The sequence below is a fragment of the Equus caballus genome, chromosome 29, assembly GCF_041296265.1.
Source record: "Equus caballus isolate H_3958 breed thoroughbred chromosome 29, TB-T2T, whole genome shotgun sequence".
NCBI lineage: Eukaryota > Metazoa > Chordata > Mammalia > Perissodactyla > Equidae > Equus > Equus caballus.
The window spans coordinates 17070430-17087133 of NC_091712.1; the positions used below are offsets into that span (position 1 = coordinate 17070430).

The 16704-nt window shown below is 34.8% G+C and overlaps 1 protein-coding gene across 7 annotated transcripts in view; it reads left to right on the forward strand.

The window, feature by feature from the left end:
• The window catches only part of EPC1 (enhancer of polycomb homolog 1), a 92179-nt gene that overhangs the window by 65707 nt on the left and 9768 nt on the right, over window positions 1-16704 (forward strand). For all 7 annotated transcript variants that reach the window (XR_011434054.1, XM_005606850.4, XM_070255457.1 and 4 more), the window contains exons 3-10: window positions 7577-7722; window positions 8144-8350; window positions 8878-9026; window positions 10205-10364; window positions 11430-11606; window positions 11688-11777; window positions 11858-12006; window positions 13706-14058. Coding sequence is in view for 6 of the 7 variants with exons in the window: in XM_005606850.4 (XP_005606907.1) it covers window positions 7577-7722; window positions 8144-8350; window positions 8878-9026; window positions 10205-10364; window positions 11430-11606; window positions 11688-11777; window positions 11858-12006; window positions 13706-14058 (1431 nt within the window). In the remaining variant the exon portion in view is untranslated. The remainder of the gene's footprint in view (window positions 1-7576; window positions 7723-8143; window positions 8351-8877; window positions 9027-10204; window positions 10365-11429; window positions 11607-11687; window positions 11778-11857; window positions 12007-13705; window positions 14059-16704) is intronic.

Below are 16704 nucleotides of genomic sequence, written 5' to 3' on the forward strand. Positions count from 1 at the left end.
ATTTTCTAATTGGATTGTTTTCATCTTGCGTTTTGAGGATTTTGTTTTGTTTATGTATTCTAGACACAGTGTCTTTGTCATATATGTGATTTGGAAATATTTTCTTGTGGTATGTAATTTGTCTTTTCATCCTCTTAACAGAGTCTTTCACAGAGCAAAATTTTTTAATTTTGATGAGATCCAGTTTATCAGTTTTCTTCTTATGGACCGTGATTTTGGTATCAGCTCGAAGAACTCTGCCTTGTCCTGGGTTCCAATGATTTTCTCCTATGTTCTGTTCTAGAAGTTTTACAGTTTTATGTTTTACATTTATGTGTATGATCGATTTTGAGTGTGATATTTAGGGCGAGGGTTCGTTTTTTTTCTTTATTTGTTGTTTGTGGGGTTTTTTTGCCTCTGGATGTCCACTTGCTCTAGCACCATATATTGAAACAGCTATCCCTCCTCCATTGATTTGCTTTTGCTTCTTGGCCAAAAGTTGCTTTATAACTTTCATCATACAGATTTGTTCATGTTTTCTTAGATTTATACCTGAGTGTTTTATTTTCTTTGGAGCAATTGAAAATGGTAATGCATTTTTGATTTGGATTTCCACTTGTTCTTTGTTAGTATGTGGAAATGCAAGTGAATTGTGTGTTGATCCTTTGTCTTGTGGCCTTAACTGAAATTACTTATTAGTTCTAGGAGATGTTTGCAAATTCTTTGGGAATTTCTACATAGAAAATCATGTTGTAGACTGCAAATAGACACAGTTTCATTTTTTCCTTTCCAATCTGTATGTCCTTAATTTCTCTCTCTTGCCTTATACTGGCTAGAACTTCAATACTGTATTAAGGTATAGTGAAAGCAGATATCCTTGCCTTGTTCCTGATGTTAGAGTGAAAGAATTCAGTCTTTTCCCATTAAGTATTATGTTACCTGTAGGTTTTTTGTACTTAGTTTTTATGATATTGAGAAAATTCCCTCCTATTCCTGGTGTACTGAGAGTTTTTATCATGAAAGGATGTTGAATTTTGTCAGATGCTTTTTCTGCATCAGTTGATAGGATCATGTGATTTTTCTTCTCTAGCCTGTTGATATGATAGGTTACATTGGTTGATTTTCAAATATTGAACCAGCTTTACATACCTGGAATAAATCCCACTTAGCTGTGATTTATTAACTTTTTTGTACGTTATTGGGTGGGATTTTCTAAAATTTTATTGAGTTTTACATCTAAGTTCAAGAAAGATATTGGTTGGTAGTCTTTTCTTGTGTTCTATCTTGTCTGGCTTTGGTGTTAAAGTAGTACTGGCGTCATAAAACAGGTTGGGAAGTGTTCCGTCTTATTCTATTTTTGGAAGAGATTGTGTGAAATTGATATTAATTCTTTAAAAATTGGTATTCGCTTTTAGTATTCTACAATAAATAAGAAAAAGCCAATTATAATGTAAATTTCTGCAAAGTTAAAATTGAGTCTTGACTGCTAGGTGGTCCAGTAAATTGCTGAAGGGTACATTGCCTCAAATTACATATATGGACTTGTTCATTTCAGTTCCCCTAGTTTTTATTTTGTAATGTTCTTAAACTAACAGTACACAAAGTATTCCTTGGAGTTTTTAAGATGATAATTAGTATTCTCTAAAAAAGCAATGATCAAATATGGTTGAGAATTATTGTGTATTATATTCCCCTCCCCACCCCCAGAGTCATAATGCGTATTACCATTTTTGTAGATTCTGGGAGTCTTGTGGTTAAAAAAAGTTTCTTTTGGGGGCTGGCCCCGTGGCTGAGTGGTTAAGTTCTTGCACTCTGCTTCAGTGGCCCAGGGTTTCGCTGGTTTAGATGCTGGGTGCGGACATGGCACCACTCATCAGGTCATGCTGAGGCAGCGTCCCATATGCCACAACTAGAAGGGCCCACAACTATGTACTGGGGGCACTGGGGAGAAAAAGCAGGGGAAAAAACGTTTCTTTTAACCCAGCATTTTCTAAATGTATTCATTACATGTTTTCTGTTAACATTTCATTGAACATTAATTTGGAAATCTCAACTTTATTCTTGTCTTCAGTTGGCGTAGGAAAGAGATCATAATTTCCTTCCTTTAATCCTAGTCAGAGCTCTGAAGGAAGAAACCCATATTAGAACCATTATCCCTTTCTTTAATTACAGACTGTAGGTAACCTTCTATGCTATTTCTCTGAGTGCTACTCGACACCTCCTCATCTGAAGGGTCTTAATGTTGGTTCTGTTTTATTGGTGATCTGTAAGGCTTCCAGATTATACAGCTACGACTTCTCCTTTCCTATTTATATTGGAAGAAAGGACAAAGCAGTTCTGATGAGAATAGACAGGAACAATTCTCTCTCCCTTCCGCTTGAGTCTCAAGGCTCTCCTGTTAATCCTCACAGGAAAGCTTTTTTAAAAGGGCAGTCTGGGTGTATATTTGTATGTGTATATGTTTGTGTATAGATATAGATATATGTATTTCTAGTTCTGTGCACTGGAATGGCCAAGAAGCAAAAATATTCAGTGGCAATGAGAACACCTAACACCTGTTCTTTAATTCAGTCCCCACTAAATGGGACCAAGAATCTGTGGAGAAAGGGCTGATTCCAAGGCTGGGGCAGGGTAGGTACAAGACGAACCTGGAATGTCTTGTTATTCCAGAAATAAAGCACTCAAATGACAAGGGTGTATTGCAAGGACACAGGAGTTTCCACTGGCTAATTCTGGGACAATTTAAGCAATGGAATAATTAAGTACAATAATGAATTATTAAACCATTGAAAAAGTAGTTATTCATATGTCCACACCGATAATAAATAGATAGATAGATGGTAGAGAAGAGCAGTCTCATGCTTTTACAGCAGAGTGCCAAGAGCTGAATGGCACAATGTGGAGAGAGTGCTGGAGTTGGAAATTCATTTTTGCCACACCATAATCAAGATTGGTTCACACAAGAATCATCAATCTGTGCTCAATATAAGAGGAAATTTTGATGAGAAGCAGGGTATTTGCATGGTCTTAAGCTTTCCCCACAAACTGCTTGTTAGTTACAAGGGAGGGGGAAAAACCAGTAGTTTTTAACAGTGGAATAATCGGGCTTTTCTTGACTGGAGATCAAAATTATCTTCACTTGTGAGGGACAGATGAACATTGTATCCCTCTAGATCTGGTACCCTGAGCAGGTTGAGAATGTCAACTAAAAGTGTATAATCTAATCACAATGGGAAAAAATCAGACAGACGCAAAGTCTGAGGAATGAACTATGACTGCTACTACTACAGTCCTGCAGAGAGAGCTGTTTCTTCAAAAAACTGTCAGTGTCTTAAAAGACACAGAAAGGCTGTGGGAATGTCCCAGATTCAAGGAGGATAAAGAGACAGCAAAAATAATACCTCATCCTAGACTGGCCGTGCTGGCGGAGGTAAATGTTATAAATTATTGGATCAGCAGACAAAATTGGAATATAGGCAGGAGATGAAATTGTTGTGTGAGTATAAATTTCTGAAGTAGATGACTGTACTGTGAGTATATGAAAGAATCTCTCTATTCTTCTCAGGAAATACTCTTGGAATTATTTAGTAGTAAAGAGCCAATATGAATCTAATTTACCCTCCAGTGGCTCAAAAAATAAATACACTCACACGCAGATACACACGGAGGGAACATGCACATGCAAATGATAAAACATACGGAATAAAATTTTAACAGTAGGTGAATCCGGGTAAAAGATATGCAGATGTTCCTTGTGCTATTTTTATTTTGCACCTTTTTTAAGTTTGAATTTATTTTTAAATAAAAAGATTTAAAAAAATAGATCCTTGTAGAACCTACTTTTTTATTACCTCTCAGAATAGATGTATCCTGTCTTTATGCCCTTATTCTGAAAGATTGCATTTTCTCTTTCTCTTTGCCTGCCTCCACATCCCCCTACAACAGACATTCCTCTCCTGTTATTCTAGCACTACTTTCTGACATAAAATCTAGAGCATCAACCACAAACTTTATCTACAAAGGATTTCAAATCTTTCAAATCTGGTAATCTCCATTTATTCTCCCCAAGTATATTCTAGAAGTAACTTGAAGCCCTGTTGCTTATAAATCTAAAGAAATTGAACAATTTCATATTCCAGCTAGCCAGTGATAGCTTTGTCTTCTTAGGTCTAAGGCAAAGATGTCAAATACCTACAACCCCATAGTAGATATCACTATTACAGCAGTTTTTTCTACTGCTCAGAATTTATTTCAGGAGCTTTGTAAGTAGATATTACCAGTCATTGAGAGTTAGTCCTTGAGTTGAAACCTATTTACCATTCCTGGTCTGAGAAATTTCCCCCTAACCTTGGATAGTGTACCTTCTTTTTAGTCAGGGATTACATTCTGTTCCTAATCCACATTTTATGCCATTTCATGGACCCAAATATCCTTTAACTATTTGCTTCCTGTATTTTTAAAACACTATTTGGAGTTATGGATATACGCGCCCATGCACACTTAGTCTGAGCCATAATATGGCATTTGTTACATAGACATTTATATATATATATATATTTCATCTCTATTACTGGACTCTAAGTAAGAGGGCAAATACTATGGTTTTTACCACTTTGTATCTCCTTTAAAAGTAGTCTAATCAATTTATATGTACTATTGCGTTCTTGTTGCTTGGATTTATTTTCTATAGCATTTTCTCCTCCATCTGTATAGTATACTGTGTTTTGTGTAACCATACATGTATCTAAGTTTATCCCTATCAGGATATTTTTAAAGGAGTCAGCTTCTACCGTATGGCTCCTATTATTTACCAATTATTGGCTAGCTAGGTCTCTTTCAAACTGGCAGAACCTAATTGGAAGAGGCGACACATTTGCCTGTTTCTCTTTAGACCCTGTTTTCTACTTTGAACACACTCAATAACATGGGCCAGAAAATTTGAAGATACTCCTGTTTCTAGGAACGGGATGAATAGGTTACGTCTTTATCAGCTGCAGTTGAGCTGTCAGTTGGAAGCTGCAGGTTTGGCTGAAGCTAAATTACGCTTTAATCATTGGTTATAGTATTTTGGTCAAATGAATTCCTAAAGTGAGTTTTTGCATGTTAGCTTTTCTCTAGGGCTTTAATATTTTATATCTGAACAAGATTTGGTTCTCCTTATATTTTAAGATCTTCGTGTTTGCACCAACCAAAAGAAAAGCTTCTTGCAGAGGCAAGAGCAGTCTGACTCTCAGATACTCGTTAACCTCAGTGGCGCTCACTGAGCTCCCTAGGATAGGAATCTTCCTTTCCAGTCTTGATTCCGTTCCATAATATGTTGGATGTGACTTGTCATTGATCATATAATGTATGCCAGAGGTATGTCAAATGTATTTTGATAATGCAAAAAAGTAAGGTGATACTAGGCGAGCTTGTTTATTAGTTTTTATAAATAATTAAGCTTTGTAAATGTCATTTGATCTAAAGAAAAATAAATTTTATAGTGGAGGATGCCGAAGTAATGTATAAATGAGACCCTAAAAATATATAAAATATACCCTTACGAAGGCAGAATATTGCTAGTTGGTCCTTATCAGTTGCCTCTGGATTGTGTGGATCACCACTCTTCAATAGCACTTTCACTGATGATAGAAATGTTCTGTAATCTGTGCTGATTGGTACAGCACTAGCCACCAGCTGCTGTGGCTATTTAACACTTGAAATGTGGCTAATGTGACTGAGGTACTTATTTTTAATTTAATTAAATTTAATTAGCCTTATGTGACTAGTGGGTACCTTATTGAACAATTTAGTTAGGGACCCAAAAAAAGTGTTTTTAATCCAAGAGTCAGTTTTAATCTACTTTGAGATCTCTAAAAGCTCTGTTTACATAGCAGTAACAAACAGAATTAGATCATGGAAAATCATAGAGGGCCTATGGATGTGAGAAACATGAGTGCAGAGATGTTAACATATAGAGATTTTTATGAAGGAGCCAAAATACTTATTTTAATTAGAAGTGCGGTATAGGTCAAAATGGAAAATGAAACATAGTGGTATAATATATTCAGTTCTACAAGTATTTATTGGATTCTTCTGGGCCAGATACTATGTTAAACTTGCAGCAGGGATGGCAGATTTTGGGCGGGCAAATGATCCCCTCTTGTACCTATCACAGACATGACTAATAGATGACTGCAGAGTTCTTCAGGTTTTTTCCCGTGCTTGAATAGAGGTAATATCAGAATGCTTTTCAGTAGAGTACTGCAAGCCAAGTTGGCATACAAGAGAATATGTTTAATGTCTCTGCACTAGAGGTACAGAGATGAATAAAAAGACACAATAATGCCTTCTCTCACGGGGATCAATCATATTCTAATACTGTACAAGTAGATTATGGGGTGTGTATAGAAAATAGTACAAAAGAAGGGGAGTGATCTAGAATGGGAATTTTTAACTCTGGTTGCCACAAGCTTTTAGGGATATTTGAATTGCAAGATGTTGAATGTTAATAAAGTCTGTTTTTCTGTGGAGACGGTTCATAGCTTCTAAAAAAGATAAAAATGGTTAGGAACCACTTATTGGGTAAGGGGCAGTCAAAAAAGGGTTCCACAGGAGTTTATGTCAGATTGGGTTTTAAAAAGATTAAATACTCATTTGCTAGGTGGGCAGGCAGAAAATAGTTAATGTCAAGGCCTGAAGACGTGAAATAGCATGCTGTGTGAAATTTGATCCTGCTCAGTCGTAAAGTACTGGTGAGACTGGAGAGGCAGGGTCCAGAAGGGCCTCAAACAATTCCAAGGTTTTGGATTCTGCGGTGATGAGAAGTTAAGAGGAGGAATTAAGTGAGGGGAAGATGTGAAACAAATTTTAGTATCATGCTACTTAATATTTTACTTAAATTATCTTCAATCTAGTTTAATTTTGATAAGAAATTGAATGACATTTGATAATACAGTGTAGAGCAGTGGTTCTTGCCCTTTTTTCCAAATCTTGACAAAGATAAGAAATACCTCACATTTCTATCACCATGACATTGGTTCTCATGAGGGAACAAACCTCCTTAGCAGGAATGCATTCACTGAATGATAGCTAGTACTGTTATTGGCATTGGCTTCTAACACCTCAGCTTTAAATACCACTCCCTAAGCTTTTGGTAAAGTAGTTAAATAATCTATAAAATAGGACTTACTCTGGAAACAATCTTATTTAAATACCTTATCTTTTTATATTATGTCGAATCATACGAAACTGCTGATATTTTATCACTTTTGAGCTACAAAACTTTCATATAGTTCAGCCCAATATATTTAATAATCTCTTATGTTCGTAATGGGCTTCCAGATTATTTGCCTTTGGTGGTGGGGGAAAGGGGTCTCATCCATTGTCTTTTATCACTTGTATCCATATTAACAGTAAAGATAATCTCCTTTCTTAAACTTTAAATGTGGGAAACATGTATCTGTAAGCTTAGATTGTGAGTCTGAAAACAAACTCCAAAATAATTCTTTCTTAGTTCTTTAGGAAAATCTAGGTCCTGTTCTTATGTAGACATCTGGGAGAGGTTTTTGTTAGTGGATTCGCACAGTAAATGATTGCTTATGGTTTCTTCTGTCAGCTTTTAGTTTGGATGCTGAACAGCCTGATTATGATTTGGATTCTGAAGATGAAGTATTTGTGAATAAACTGAAAAAGAAAATGGACATCTGCCCACTGCAATTTGAGGAGATGATTGACCGTCTAGAAAAAGGCAGTGGTCAGCAGGTACAACTTCATTGTATATATAATAAGTGTGTGTGTGTATATATCTCTGCAAACACTTACATTTCTGTGGAAACAGTATAATGTTGGGGAAAGGCTAAGTGAGCAGGCTCTGGAGTTAATTAGCATGAATTCATATCCCATCTCTACTCATTACTAACCTGTGTAATCTTGAGCAATATGTTTAAATTTCTCTGCCTCAGTTTCCCCATCTGTAAAATAGAGATAAGCATCATAGGATTGATGTGAAAAATAAATAAAATAACGTATATAAAGCACCTGGCTCAGTGTCTCACATGTATAATGAGTCCACATGTTCGCTGTTGTTAATACTGTTACTTTGATTATTGTCATTTAAATTTACAAGTACTTTTGAATCTTATATATGTATTATATGAAAATGACATAGTGATTTTACATTTAGCCAGTCAGTCTGCAGGAAGCCAAACTGCTGCTAAAAGAAGATGATGAATTAATTAGAGAAGTTTATGAATACTGGATTAAAAAGAGAAAAAACTGTCGAGGGCCGTCTCTCATCCCATCAGTAAAACAAGAGAAGCGAGATGGTTCTAGCACAAATGATCCTTATGTGGCTTTTAGAAGACGTACTGAAAAAATGCAGACTCGAAAAGTAAGTGAATTTAGGAAAAATTTTTTGTAATTCCTTTAGATGTGAGAAAAATTATTTGTTAGGCATGAATATCTCAGTATCTGAAGGCCGTGTTTTAATTTGTGGGGTTTTTTTTTTTCTTTTTTTTTTGCAGTAACATTGGATTATAACATTATATAACTTTCATCTGAATATATTTAATATATTTCCAATTCTGTGTCGATTACAGTCATGTTCACCACCCAAAAACTAATAATAATTATATTTGTGTTTTAAATAGACTTTTATACAAGATAATGAAAAATATTAATTTAAAATAAGTCAATCTTAAGATTCATTATGGAGCTGTTAGTGACATATTTTAATGTTAATCCATTTAAAAATCATATACAAAATTGATTTCCTGGTGATTCATGCTCCCTTTCAGTGTCTTTAAATTCTAATGTAATCCTTCAAATATATATATTCTTATATATCAACAGCCATGCTTAGAATGCCACTAGTTAGAAGTGCTTATTGAGATTAAACAAGCAACTTCATGTTTGCAGAATCGCAAAAATGATGAAGCATCTTATGAAAAAATGCTTAAGCTGCGTCGAGATCTAAGTCGGGCTGTTACTATTCTAGAGATGATAAAAAGAAGAGAAAAGAGTAAAAGGGAGCTATTGCACTTAACACTGGAAATTATGGAAAAGAGGTAAAGTTTATTTTAATAGTGTTAGAAAGTATAGTACCATTAGCATTTTCTATATTGAGTTGATTTATTTCATAAGCAATTATCTGTAACTCCAGAAATATCTTCTTTTAATAATAGAAACTATTTAAATGTGTGGTATGGTGTACCTTCTATACTTCTGCATATGTTCCTCTCTTTATTTTCTTTAAAAGTGACTCGGTTCAGTAAAATTAAAATCTGCCAGGTAGGTGCTGACCCTGTGGCCAAGTGGTTAAGTTTGTGCACTCTGCTTCAGTGGCCTAGGGTTTTGTTGGTTTGGATCCTGGGTGCAGACCTGGCACTATTCATCAAGCCATGCTGAGACGGCATCCCACATAGCACAACCAGAAAGATCTGCACCTAGAGTATACAACTACGTACTAGGGGGCTTTGGGGAGAAGAAGAAGGGGGAAGAAAAGAAGATTGGCAACAGATGTTAGCTCAGGTGCTGATCTTTAAAAAGAAAAAAATATACACCAAGTATTTCCATTTTGAAATCTTATTCTTTTGTCCTTATTTGAGTTGTGTGTGGGGCAGTGAGGGAGAACATTTGTCAATTCTCAAGTTTTTATTTCATTCACTAGATGGTACTGAGGGTTTTTTTTTTTTTTAAACATATACTGGGTTTTTTAGCAGAAATATATAGAAGGGAAGGGAAACGGCCCATAATCTTAACACTCAAATAACCATTCAGCAAGGCATACAATAAAAACTTCAAGCCTCACTCCCCTATTTTTTAGTCCCTATGCCCAAAGAAAACCACTATTAAATTCTTGTGATTCATTTTAGAAAAAATAGTTTTATAGCACAGGCAATTCAAATTAGTAGAAAGTTCCTCCTTGCCATTTGAGGCATTAACTTCAACATCTTTACCAAATCTTTCACCAAAATTGCTAAGTTAAAATTCAAACCTTTGGTTTTTTCCCACACTCATCTATTTATTTAAGATAAAGCTGTAAGCCAAAAAGTAAAGGAGGAAACAAAGGAATTTTTACGTAGTCTTTAATTTTAGTAAGCATTCAGCAAATAGTCAAAGTTTAACTGTAATCTTACCTGAAGTCTAATCAGTGTTTATAATTATATATCTGTTAGTTGTTAATAGTCATAAGGATAAGTACTTACAGAACTAACTTTTTAAACTTTCTTTTTTATAATTTCAGGTATAATTTGGGTGACTACAATGGAGAGATCATGTCTGAGGTTATGGCACAGAGACAGCCAATGAAACCTACTTATGCCATCCCCATCATCCCTATTACTAATAGCAGTCAATTTAAACATCAGGAAGCAATGGATGTGAAGGAGTTTAAAGTTAATAAGGTGATAAAAATTTTCTTGATAATAGTACCTGATAATAGAGTGCTGTTTTATCATTAGAATCAGAGTGAAAAAGAAAAATACATATAAACTCTACCGTGAAATTTGCTGCAAAGCCAGCTTTTGATTCAAGATAGGCCTGTCGATACAACAGTGGAAATTGTAAAAAGAGAGATCTTTTAGTGTAATAATTCAATTTTTAATCATTAATTTTTCCCAAAAAACCATAATGCCATAAAATTTGATATAAATGCATAAAACCTGATATAAATATTTAACATATTTACATAACCACACTTGCCATGATCTTTTTCTTCCCAACAAATATCATTTTTGCCTCTAATCTTTCTTTACTATTGCTTCCTCCACATCAAATTCATACCTCACCTAGCCTTTGCCATCACCTGCCATACGTTTCTAACATGCACTATATTCATTAGCTCAATCACTCTTGCATCTATATTTTATTTTTGTTTCTTGTTTAATGGTTTCATATCATTATGCTCTAAAACTGTTCAAAATTCAGCACTCCAAGAAGCCTCGTTCAGCTGGCAAATCCTTACTATTTATTTTTGTAACACCTCAGCATTATGGCTTTATTTTCTGCTACGTTCACAGTTATCTGAAGTTTGCTTTGTGTATATATAAAATCATTTTCATTATTTTCCCCATATTGATTTGTTAATTCTTTAGAGTAAAGACTAGATGTCCCTTTTTTTAAATTCTCTGTAGAATTTTCATAAAAAATTAAGAGAAAGATACACAACCAGCAGTAAATATTTTAATTGCAGTTATAGATTTCAGAAGCTAGAATACTTCTAGTCTCTTGTACTTTAATTGAAACAAAATACTTTATGAGATTATGTTTAGGTTATAGGAGCATATTCGTGTTTTCACAGAGACCAACCTCCAAGGCTTTATAAGATGACAAAACATCAGTCTTGTATCTCTGATGAGTATGAATGCCTTCTTTTTAGACTTCTTTTTAAAACTTTCCCAAAACTGCAGGTTTGTTGAACACAGTTCCAAGCTGTACTAGTGTTTTATTAATTCATGACTTTATTACAGCAAGATAAAGCTGATCTTATCCGACCTAAACGTAAATATGAAAAGAAGCCCAAAGTCTCACCGTCGCCTGCTGCTGCTGCTGCTCAGCAGACGGGTCCTGCTGCACTGCCCGTCTTTACTGCTAAAGACGTGAATCAGTACGACTTTCCCAGCTCAGATGAAGAGCCTCCTTCCCAGGCGAGTGTAAGGGTCTCTCTGGGAAGATGGAGAGGGGATGTAGGAACTCACATGTTTTGACTCGCTTCATTTTGTTTAAAGGTTTTGTCTGGCTCTTCGGAAGCTGAGGAAGAGAATGACCCCGATGGTCCTTTTGCTTTCCGTAGGAAAGCAGGCTGTCAGTACTATGCTGTAAGTTTCAGCCTTTCTTTTTAAATAATAAACTGTTTACGTTTAACTGACAATAAAATAATTTGGATTTCTCTTTTAAGCCTCACTTAGACCAAACTGGCAACTGGCCTTGGACTAGTCCTAAAGATGGAGGATTAGGGGATGTACGATATAGATACTGCTTAACTACCCTCACCGTACCCCAAAGGTGTATTGGATTTGCACGAAGACGGGTTGGGCGCGGGGGAAGGTAAGGTATTTTCTGTATTCCTAGCATAGGGATATTTTAGACAGTAGAGTAATCAAATCTAAAGTTTAAAGTGAGGTAATCCTTCTAAATAGCTCATTTTGTTCCAATTTGCCATTCTTCACTGATTTTTTGACTGAAATATTTTGCCACTTTGCTACCTGGTTCTTATACAGCCATAGGTTTTAATGCATAACTAGTGGGTCCCTCGTGGATCTGCTTTTCTTCCCAAGATTGTAAACTTCAGATATCTGTGTCCTCAGGGATAGAAGTCTGAGAAAATGCAGCAGATGAAGGCAAGTGTAAGTCATAATTGCATAAATCACATTAAGTTAAAAGAATTACAAAATATCACTAGGCCCCAGTGGCCTGGTGGTTAAGTTTGGTTCACTCCACTTTGGTGGCCCACGTTCAGTTCCCAGGTGTGGACATACACCACTCGTCTGTCAGTGGCCATGCTGTGGCAGCAGCCCACAAACAAAAAGAGGAAGATTGGCAACAGATGTTAGCTTAGGGCGAACCTTCCTCAGAAAAAAAAATATTGTTCAAGAGTTCTGGGAGATAATTGAGAAAAATGATTAAATAGGCTGAGAAATGTCGTATATCTAGTATTACTGAGTTGTTTAACTCATCAGTGAAAAGGCTTGAGTTTGCATGCATGATCTGATTTTGACCTCCCAGTCAGCATCTAATCGCTCTTCTTCCTTTGTTTAAACATGATAGAACCCCTTCGTACTCTAGCTGCCTTTATGTGAGAAGGTGTGTGGGGGGAAGGAAGGAATTGCAGAATGCGTAAAATTGAGGAAAAATTTCTTCATATATAATGTGAAATATCAAGGTGTTTTCAGGAAGAAGCCTAAGGGTATAGCTTATGATAAATTAATGGCTTATACATATGTTTCTTTCACTTTTGAATTTTAATTGCAATTTTTATCACTTAAACATTAGCTTGGAATTATCTGGGCACTAAAATACATTTTATTTAGTACTTTTTCCCCCATCATTACATTGACTTCAATAGTAGTGAAAATTCTCTATGTTGACTGTATTTTATTCTATACTGGCATTAAGCGTTAATCAATGTTAGGGTGTTAGCCTTTAAGATGGAGTCATTTATAAAGTTTATATAAATAACAAAAATATGTCCTCTGGAGTTGTGTATCTCCAATATTTCGTCTATAAGAAATTTTAATGGTATAAAATACCCTAAGGTATTTTAAGGGTACTTATTTTAAATACCCTTACCCCCCACCACCACCCCAAAATGAAGTTTTTGTTTAAATAGAGAACAGGGATGTTAGCAACATTTTATAAAGTGTTCTGTTGCTTTGTAATGGAAGTAAAAATCTTTGAATGAAAAGCAATTTGGAAAGAAAAATACTCTTATGTTATCAGTAACTTATACTGGTAGAGAAACCCATAGAACTCTTGGAAGACTCTTGCTATTGTAAAATAGACAGTATACCTTATTCTTTAAGATAGATTGTTCTCTTTAATTGGATCGTTATAAAGTAAATACAGAACCTTTATTAGAAATTGAGATTTTAGCCTATAGAACCAAATATTGAAATAATCAAATTTATAACTTTTAAATATTCAGTATGAGATGGCTTTTTGGGAGCTGGGAGGAAAAAGAAAAACCTTTTCTATGTAATTTTTGAATAGCTATTTCAATCTCTGTTTCCTGCCTTGTTTTTCATAGGGTCTTACTGGACAGAGCTCACTCGGACTATGACAGTGTGTTTCACCGTCTGGATTTGGACATGCTTTCCTCACCACAACATTCTCCAGTCAATCAGTTTGCCAATACCTCAGAAACAAATACCTCGGACAAATCTTTCTCTAAAGACCTCAGTCAGATACTAGTCAATATCAAATCATGTAGATGGCGGCATTTTAGGCCTCGGACACCATCCCTACATGACAGTGACAATGATGAACTCTCCTGTAGAAAATTATATAGGAGTATAAATCGAACAGGAACAGCACAACCTGGGACCCAGACATGCAGTACCTCTACGCAAAGTAAAAGTAGCAGTGGTTCAGCACACTTTGGTACGTTTACTTATTATGATGTACGTTTCTGTAGAAATGTCAGGTTCATCAATTTTTTGAATATGTGGTCTATTATATTACACCTAAAAGTTCTTTTCTCTCAAAATAGTTAAAAAAAAAAAAAAAGACCTAAGTTTAAAGTATTTATTTGAGTCTGTTTGTACGTGTGTCTTCATTTAAACATACCCACATACAAAGGTGGTTTATTACTCTTTAATGTATGACATTTGTTTCCTGGATGCACTCTGTGAACCACAAGATGTAGCAGTTATATTTTCAAATAATATGAGAAGAAAATGGACCATAAATTGTTACTGTTTTATACTTGTACACTTCTCTAGTCTTTTACTTAGCTTATTGATAGATATGCAAAACCCTGTCTGTTGACACAGTAATTCAGAATAATTTATAAGAAAGAAACTAATTTTTCAGAAAAGAGTATTTAAGTTAATGGATTATTTTAGTAATTTTGGAAACATTTTCAGATAATATCTACCTTAGCATTATGGCTGCAATGTGAAATGTGTCTAAATAAATACTGTCTACTTAAAATATTCCTAAAATTTTAGCTTTCTGTTTTAAAGCATAAATTTGTGTTATTTGAGGCATATAGATTATAGAAATTCACTTAAAATTATGTTACTACAGATTTTTGTAAAGACAATTTAAATATAGTTTTTGAAAGGACTATAAATTTATTTATTCTGCCCCGCTAATCATCTGGTAAGGCAACAGTTAAACTTTCTAATAAATATGAAAACATGCTTCTTATTCTTAAAGACCTCCAGAGATTCCATAAAGTGATTTACTTTGTAGTTAGATAAAACGTACTTCTATGAAATGGAAGTCTTTCAGCTCATAAGAAAAATAATCACGTTTCAGAAATCAACTAGACGATAATCTAAATTATTCTGAGGCCTAACAGGTTATATATAATCCCACTAATTTCAGAGTGTGTATCATGAAGAGTTAATTTCTCTCTGCTTTTATAGTCTTAAAAATCAAAATGAAGAATTTTTCAGTATGAAAGAGGAGTTATATATAGTGAGTATAGAGATTTTAAAGATATAAACTAGTATATACCTTTTTTTAAACTGCATAAAATTTTTTGAGACTTTTCACAGAAAATTGGCGTGTTCCATCAATCCCCATCTTCCTCACCTCTTAAAAAGAGAAGTTGAATTGTGTAACTATCATAAGAATCTTCTAATGATCTTTTTTATGTGAATTGTTTTCTAGTACTACTTAACCACTGATACTGTAAAACTTACTTGATTAGTTTGCCAAAGAATATGAAAAGGTGAACATTGAACGGTGGTGTTACCCACAGTTTAGCTGAAAAAAATCTTTAGTAACTGTGTAATTTTCTTTTTAATCATTTTCCTTCCCCTAAAATGTGATACAACTTTTAAAAAATGGGTTTATCAATTTTTTTTCTGTGGCAATCATTTTCAGTTTTCCCTCAGTTTACTAGGTCTTCCTGTCTTTCTAGAGAATAGATGCCTACAGATTGCTATAGGATAATGCTTTATTCTTTTATATTTGTGAGTATTCCAAAAACTGAAAGCTTTTCTCTTTATGCTCTATAAAGTATATTACAGTGGAGTCGTATCATATGTGCATTTAACTTAAATGAATTCAACTGTAAGCCCCTGGAGAAAAAACCAAAAGTTAGTAGTTCAAATGTTATACAGGATTCTGAATACAGTTCTATCAAAAGAATGTCTTCTCCGTGTGGGCCACTCCGGGAATGGGAGAAGTGAATCTGTTATTACTCCCCTTGCAGCATAAGTGCCTGCATTGCCTCCTCATCCACAGGTTAAGCATCTTACCTTGGTTAGTGTGATTATAGTTTTAAAGATAAATTTTTTTTCATATAACATGGCCCCCAGATATAAACCAAACTATTTCATCTGGTACTCAGCCACAGAAACTCTGATCGAGTCTGCTGCCAAAGGAAAAACGGGCTGTGGTCGGGCCTTTTGAAAGAGATGAGTCTCCATCGTGGTACACCCTAAAGGAACTTTCAAGGCTTAATTTTTACCCTGCTGACTTTAGAACTTAACCATTGTATGAGATACAAGTCAGTTAATGCACTTGCCTGCTGCTTAACCCAAATGTGTGGATTTTGATTTAGCCATTTTTGATTATTCTATCATTGTTTTCAATATAAATATTTATACCTATGCTGTAACAAAGTGATACCCTCTGGACTGATTGTCCCTTTTCTAAATAATCTATATGGGCTTATTTGTTCTCATTTTCAAATAGGAAATTCTAAATGAGGATGTCAGGAGCCCATTATTTTTAGTAAAGGGCATGAGCTTTAACCTACCAACTTCTGTAGCCTTTATTTCAACTACTCAGAATCTTTTTGTTTGCTTCTGGTCTGGGGCATTTTGCCTAGTTGTATGGCCAGGGGATAGTCTGGTTAGTCAGGTGTTAGGTGTCTGGTTAGTCAGGTGCTAGAATGTTTGGTCCTCTGGATACAATACAGAATGACAATGTTGAAGAACTTGGGAAGACTTTCTATATAGGTATTTAGAATTTCTAGGACTAGGCTTTAGTACTTAAAGATAATTTGTATATTTTTAATATTTGGTTAATATGTTATTTAGACAGTTTCCAAATACAATTTTCTAATTT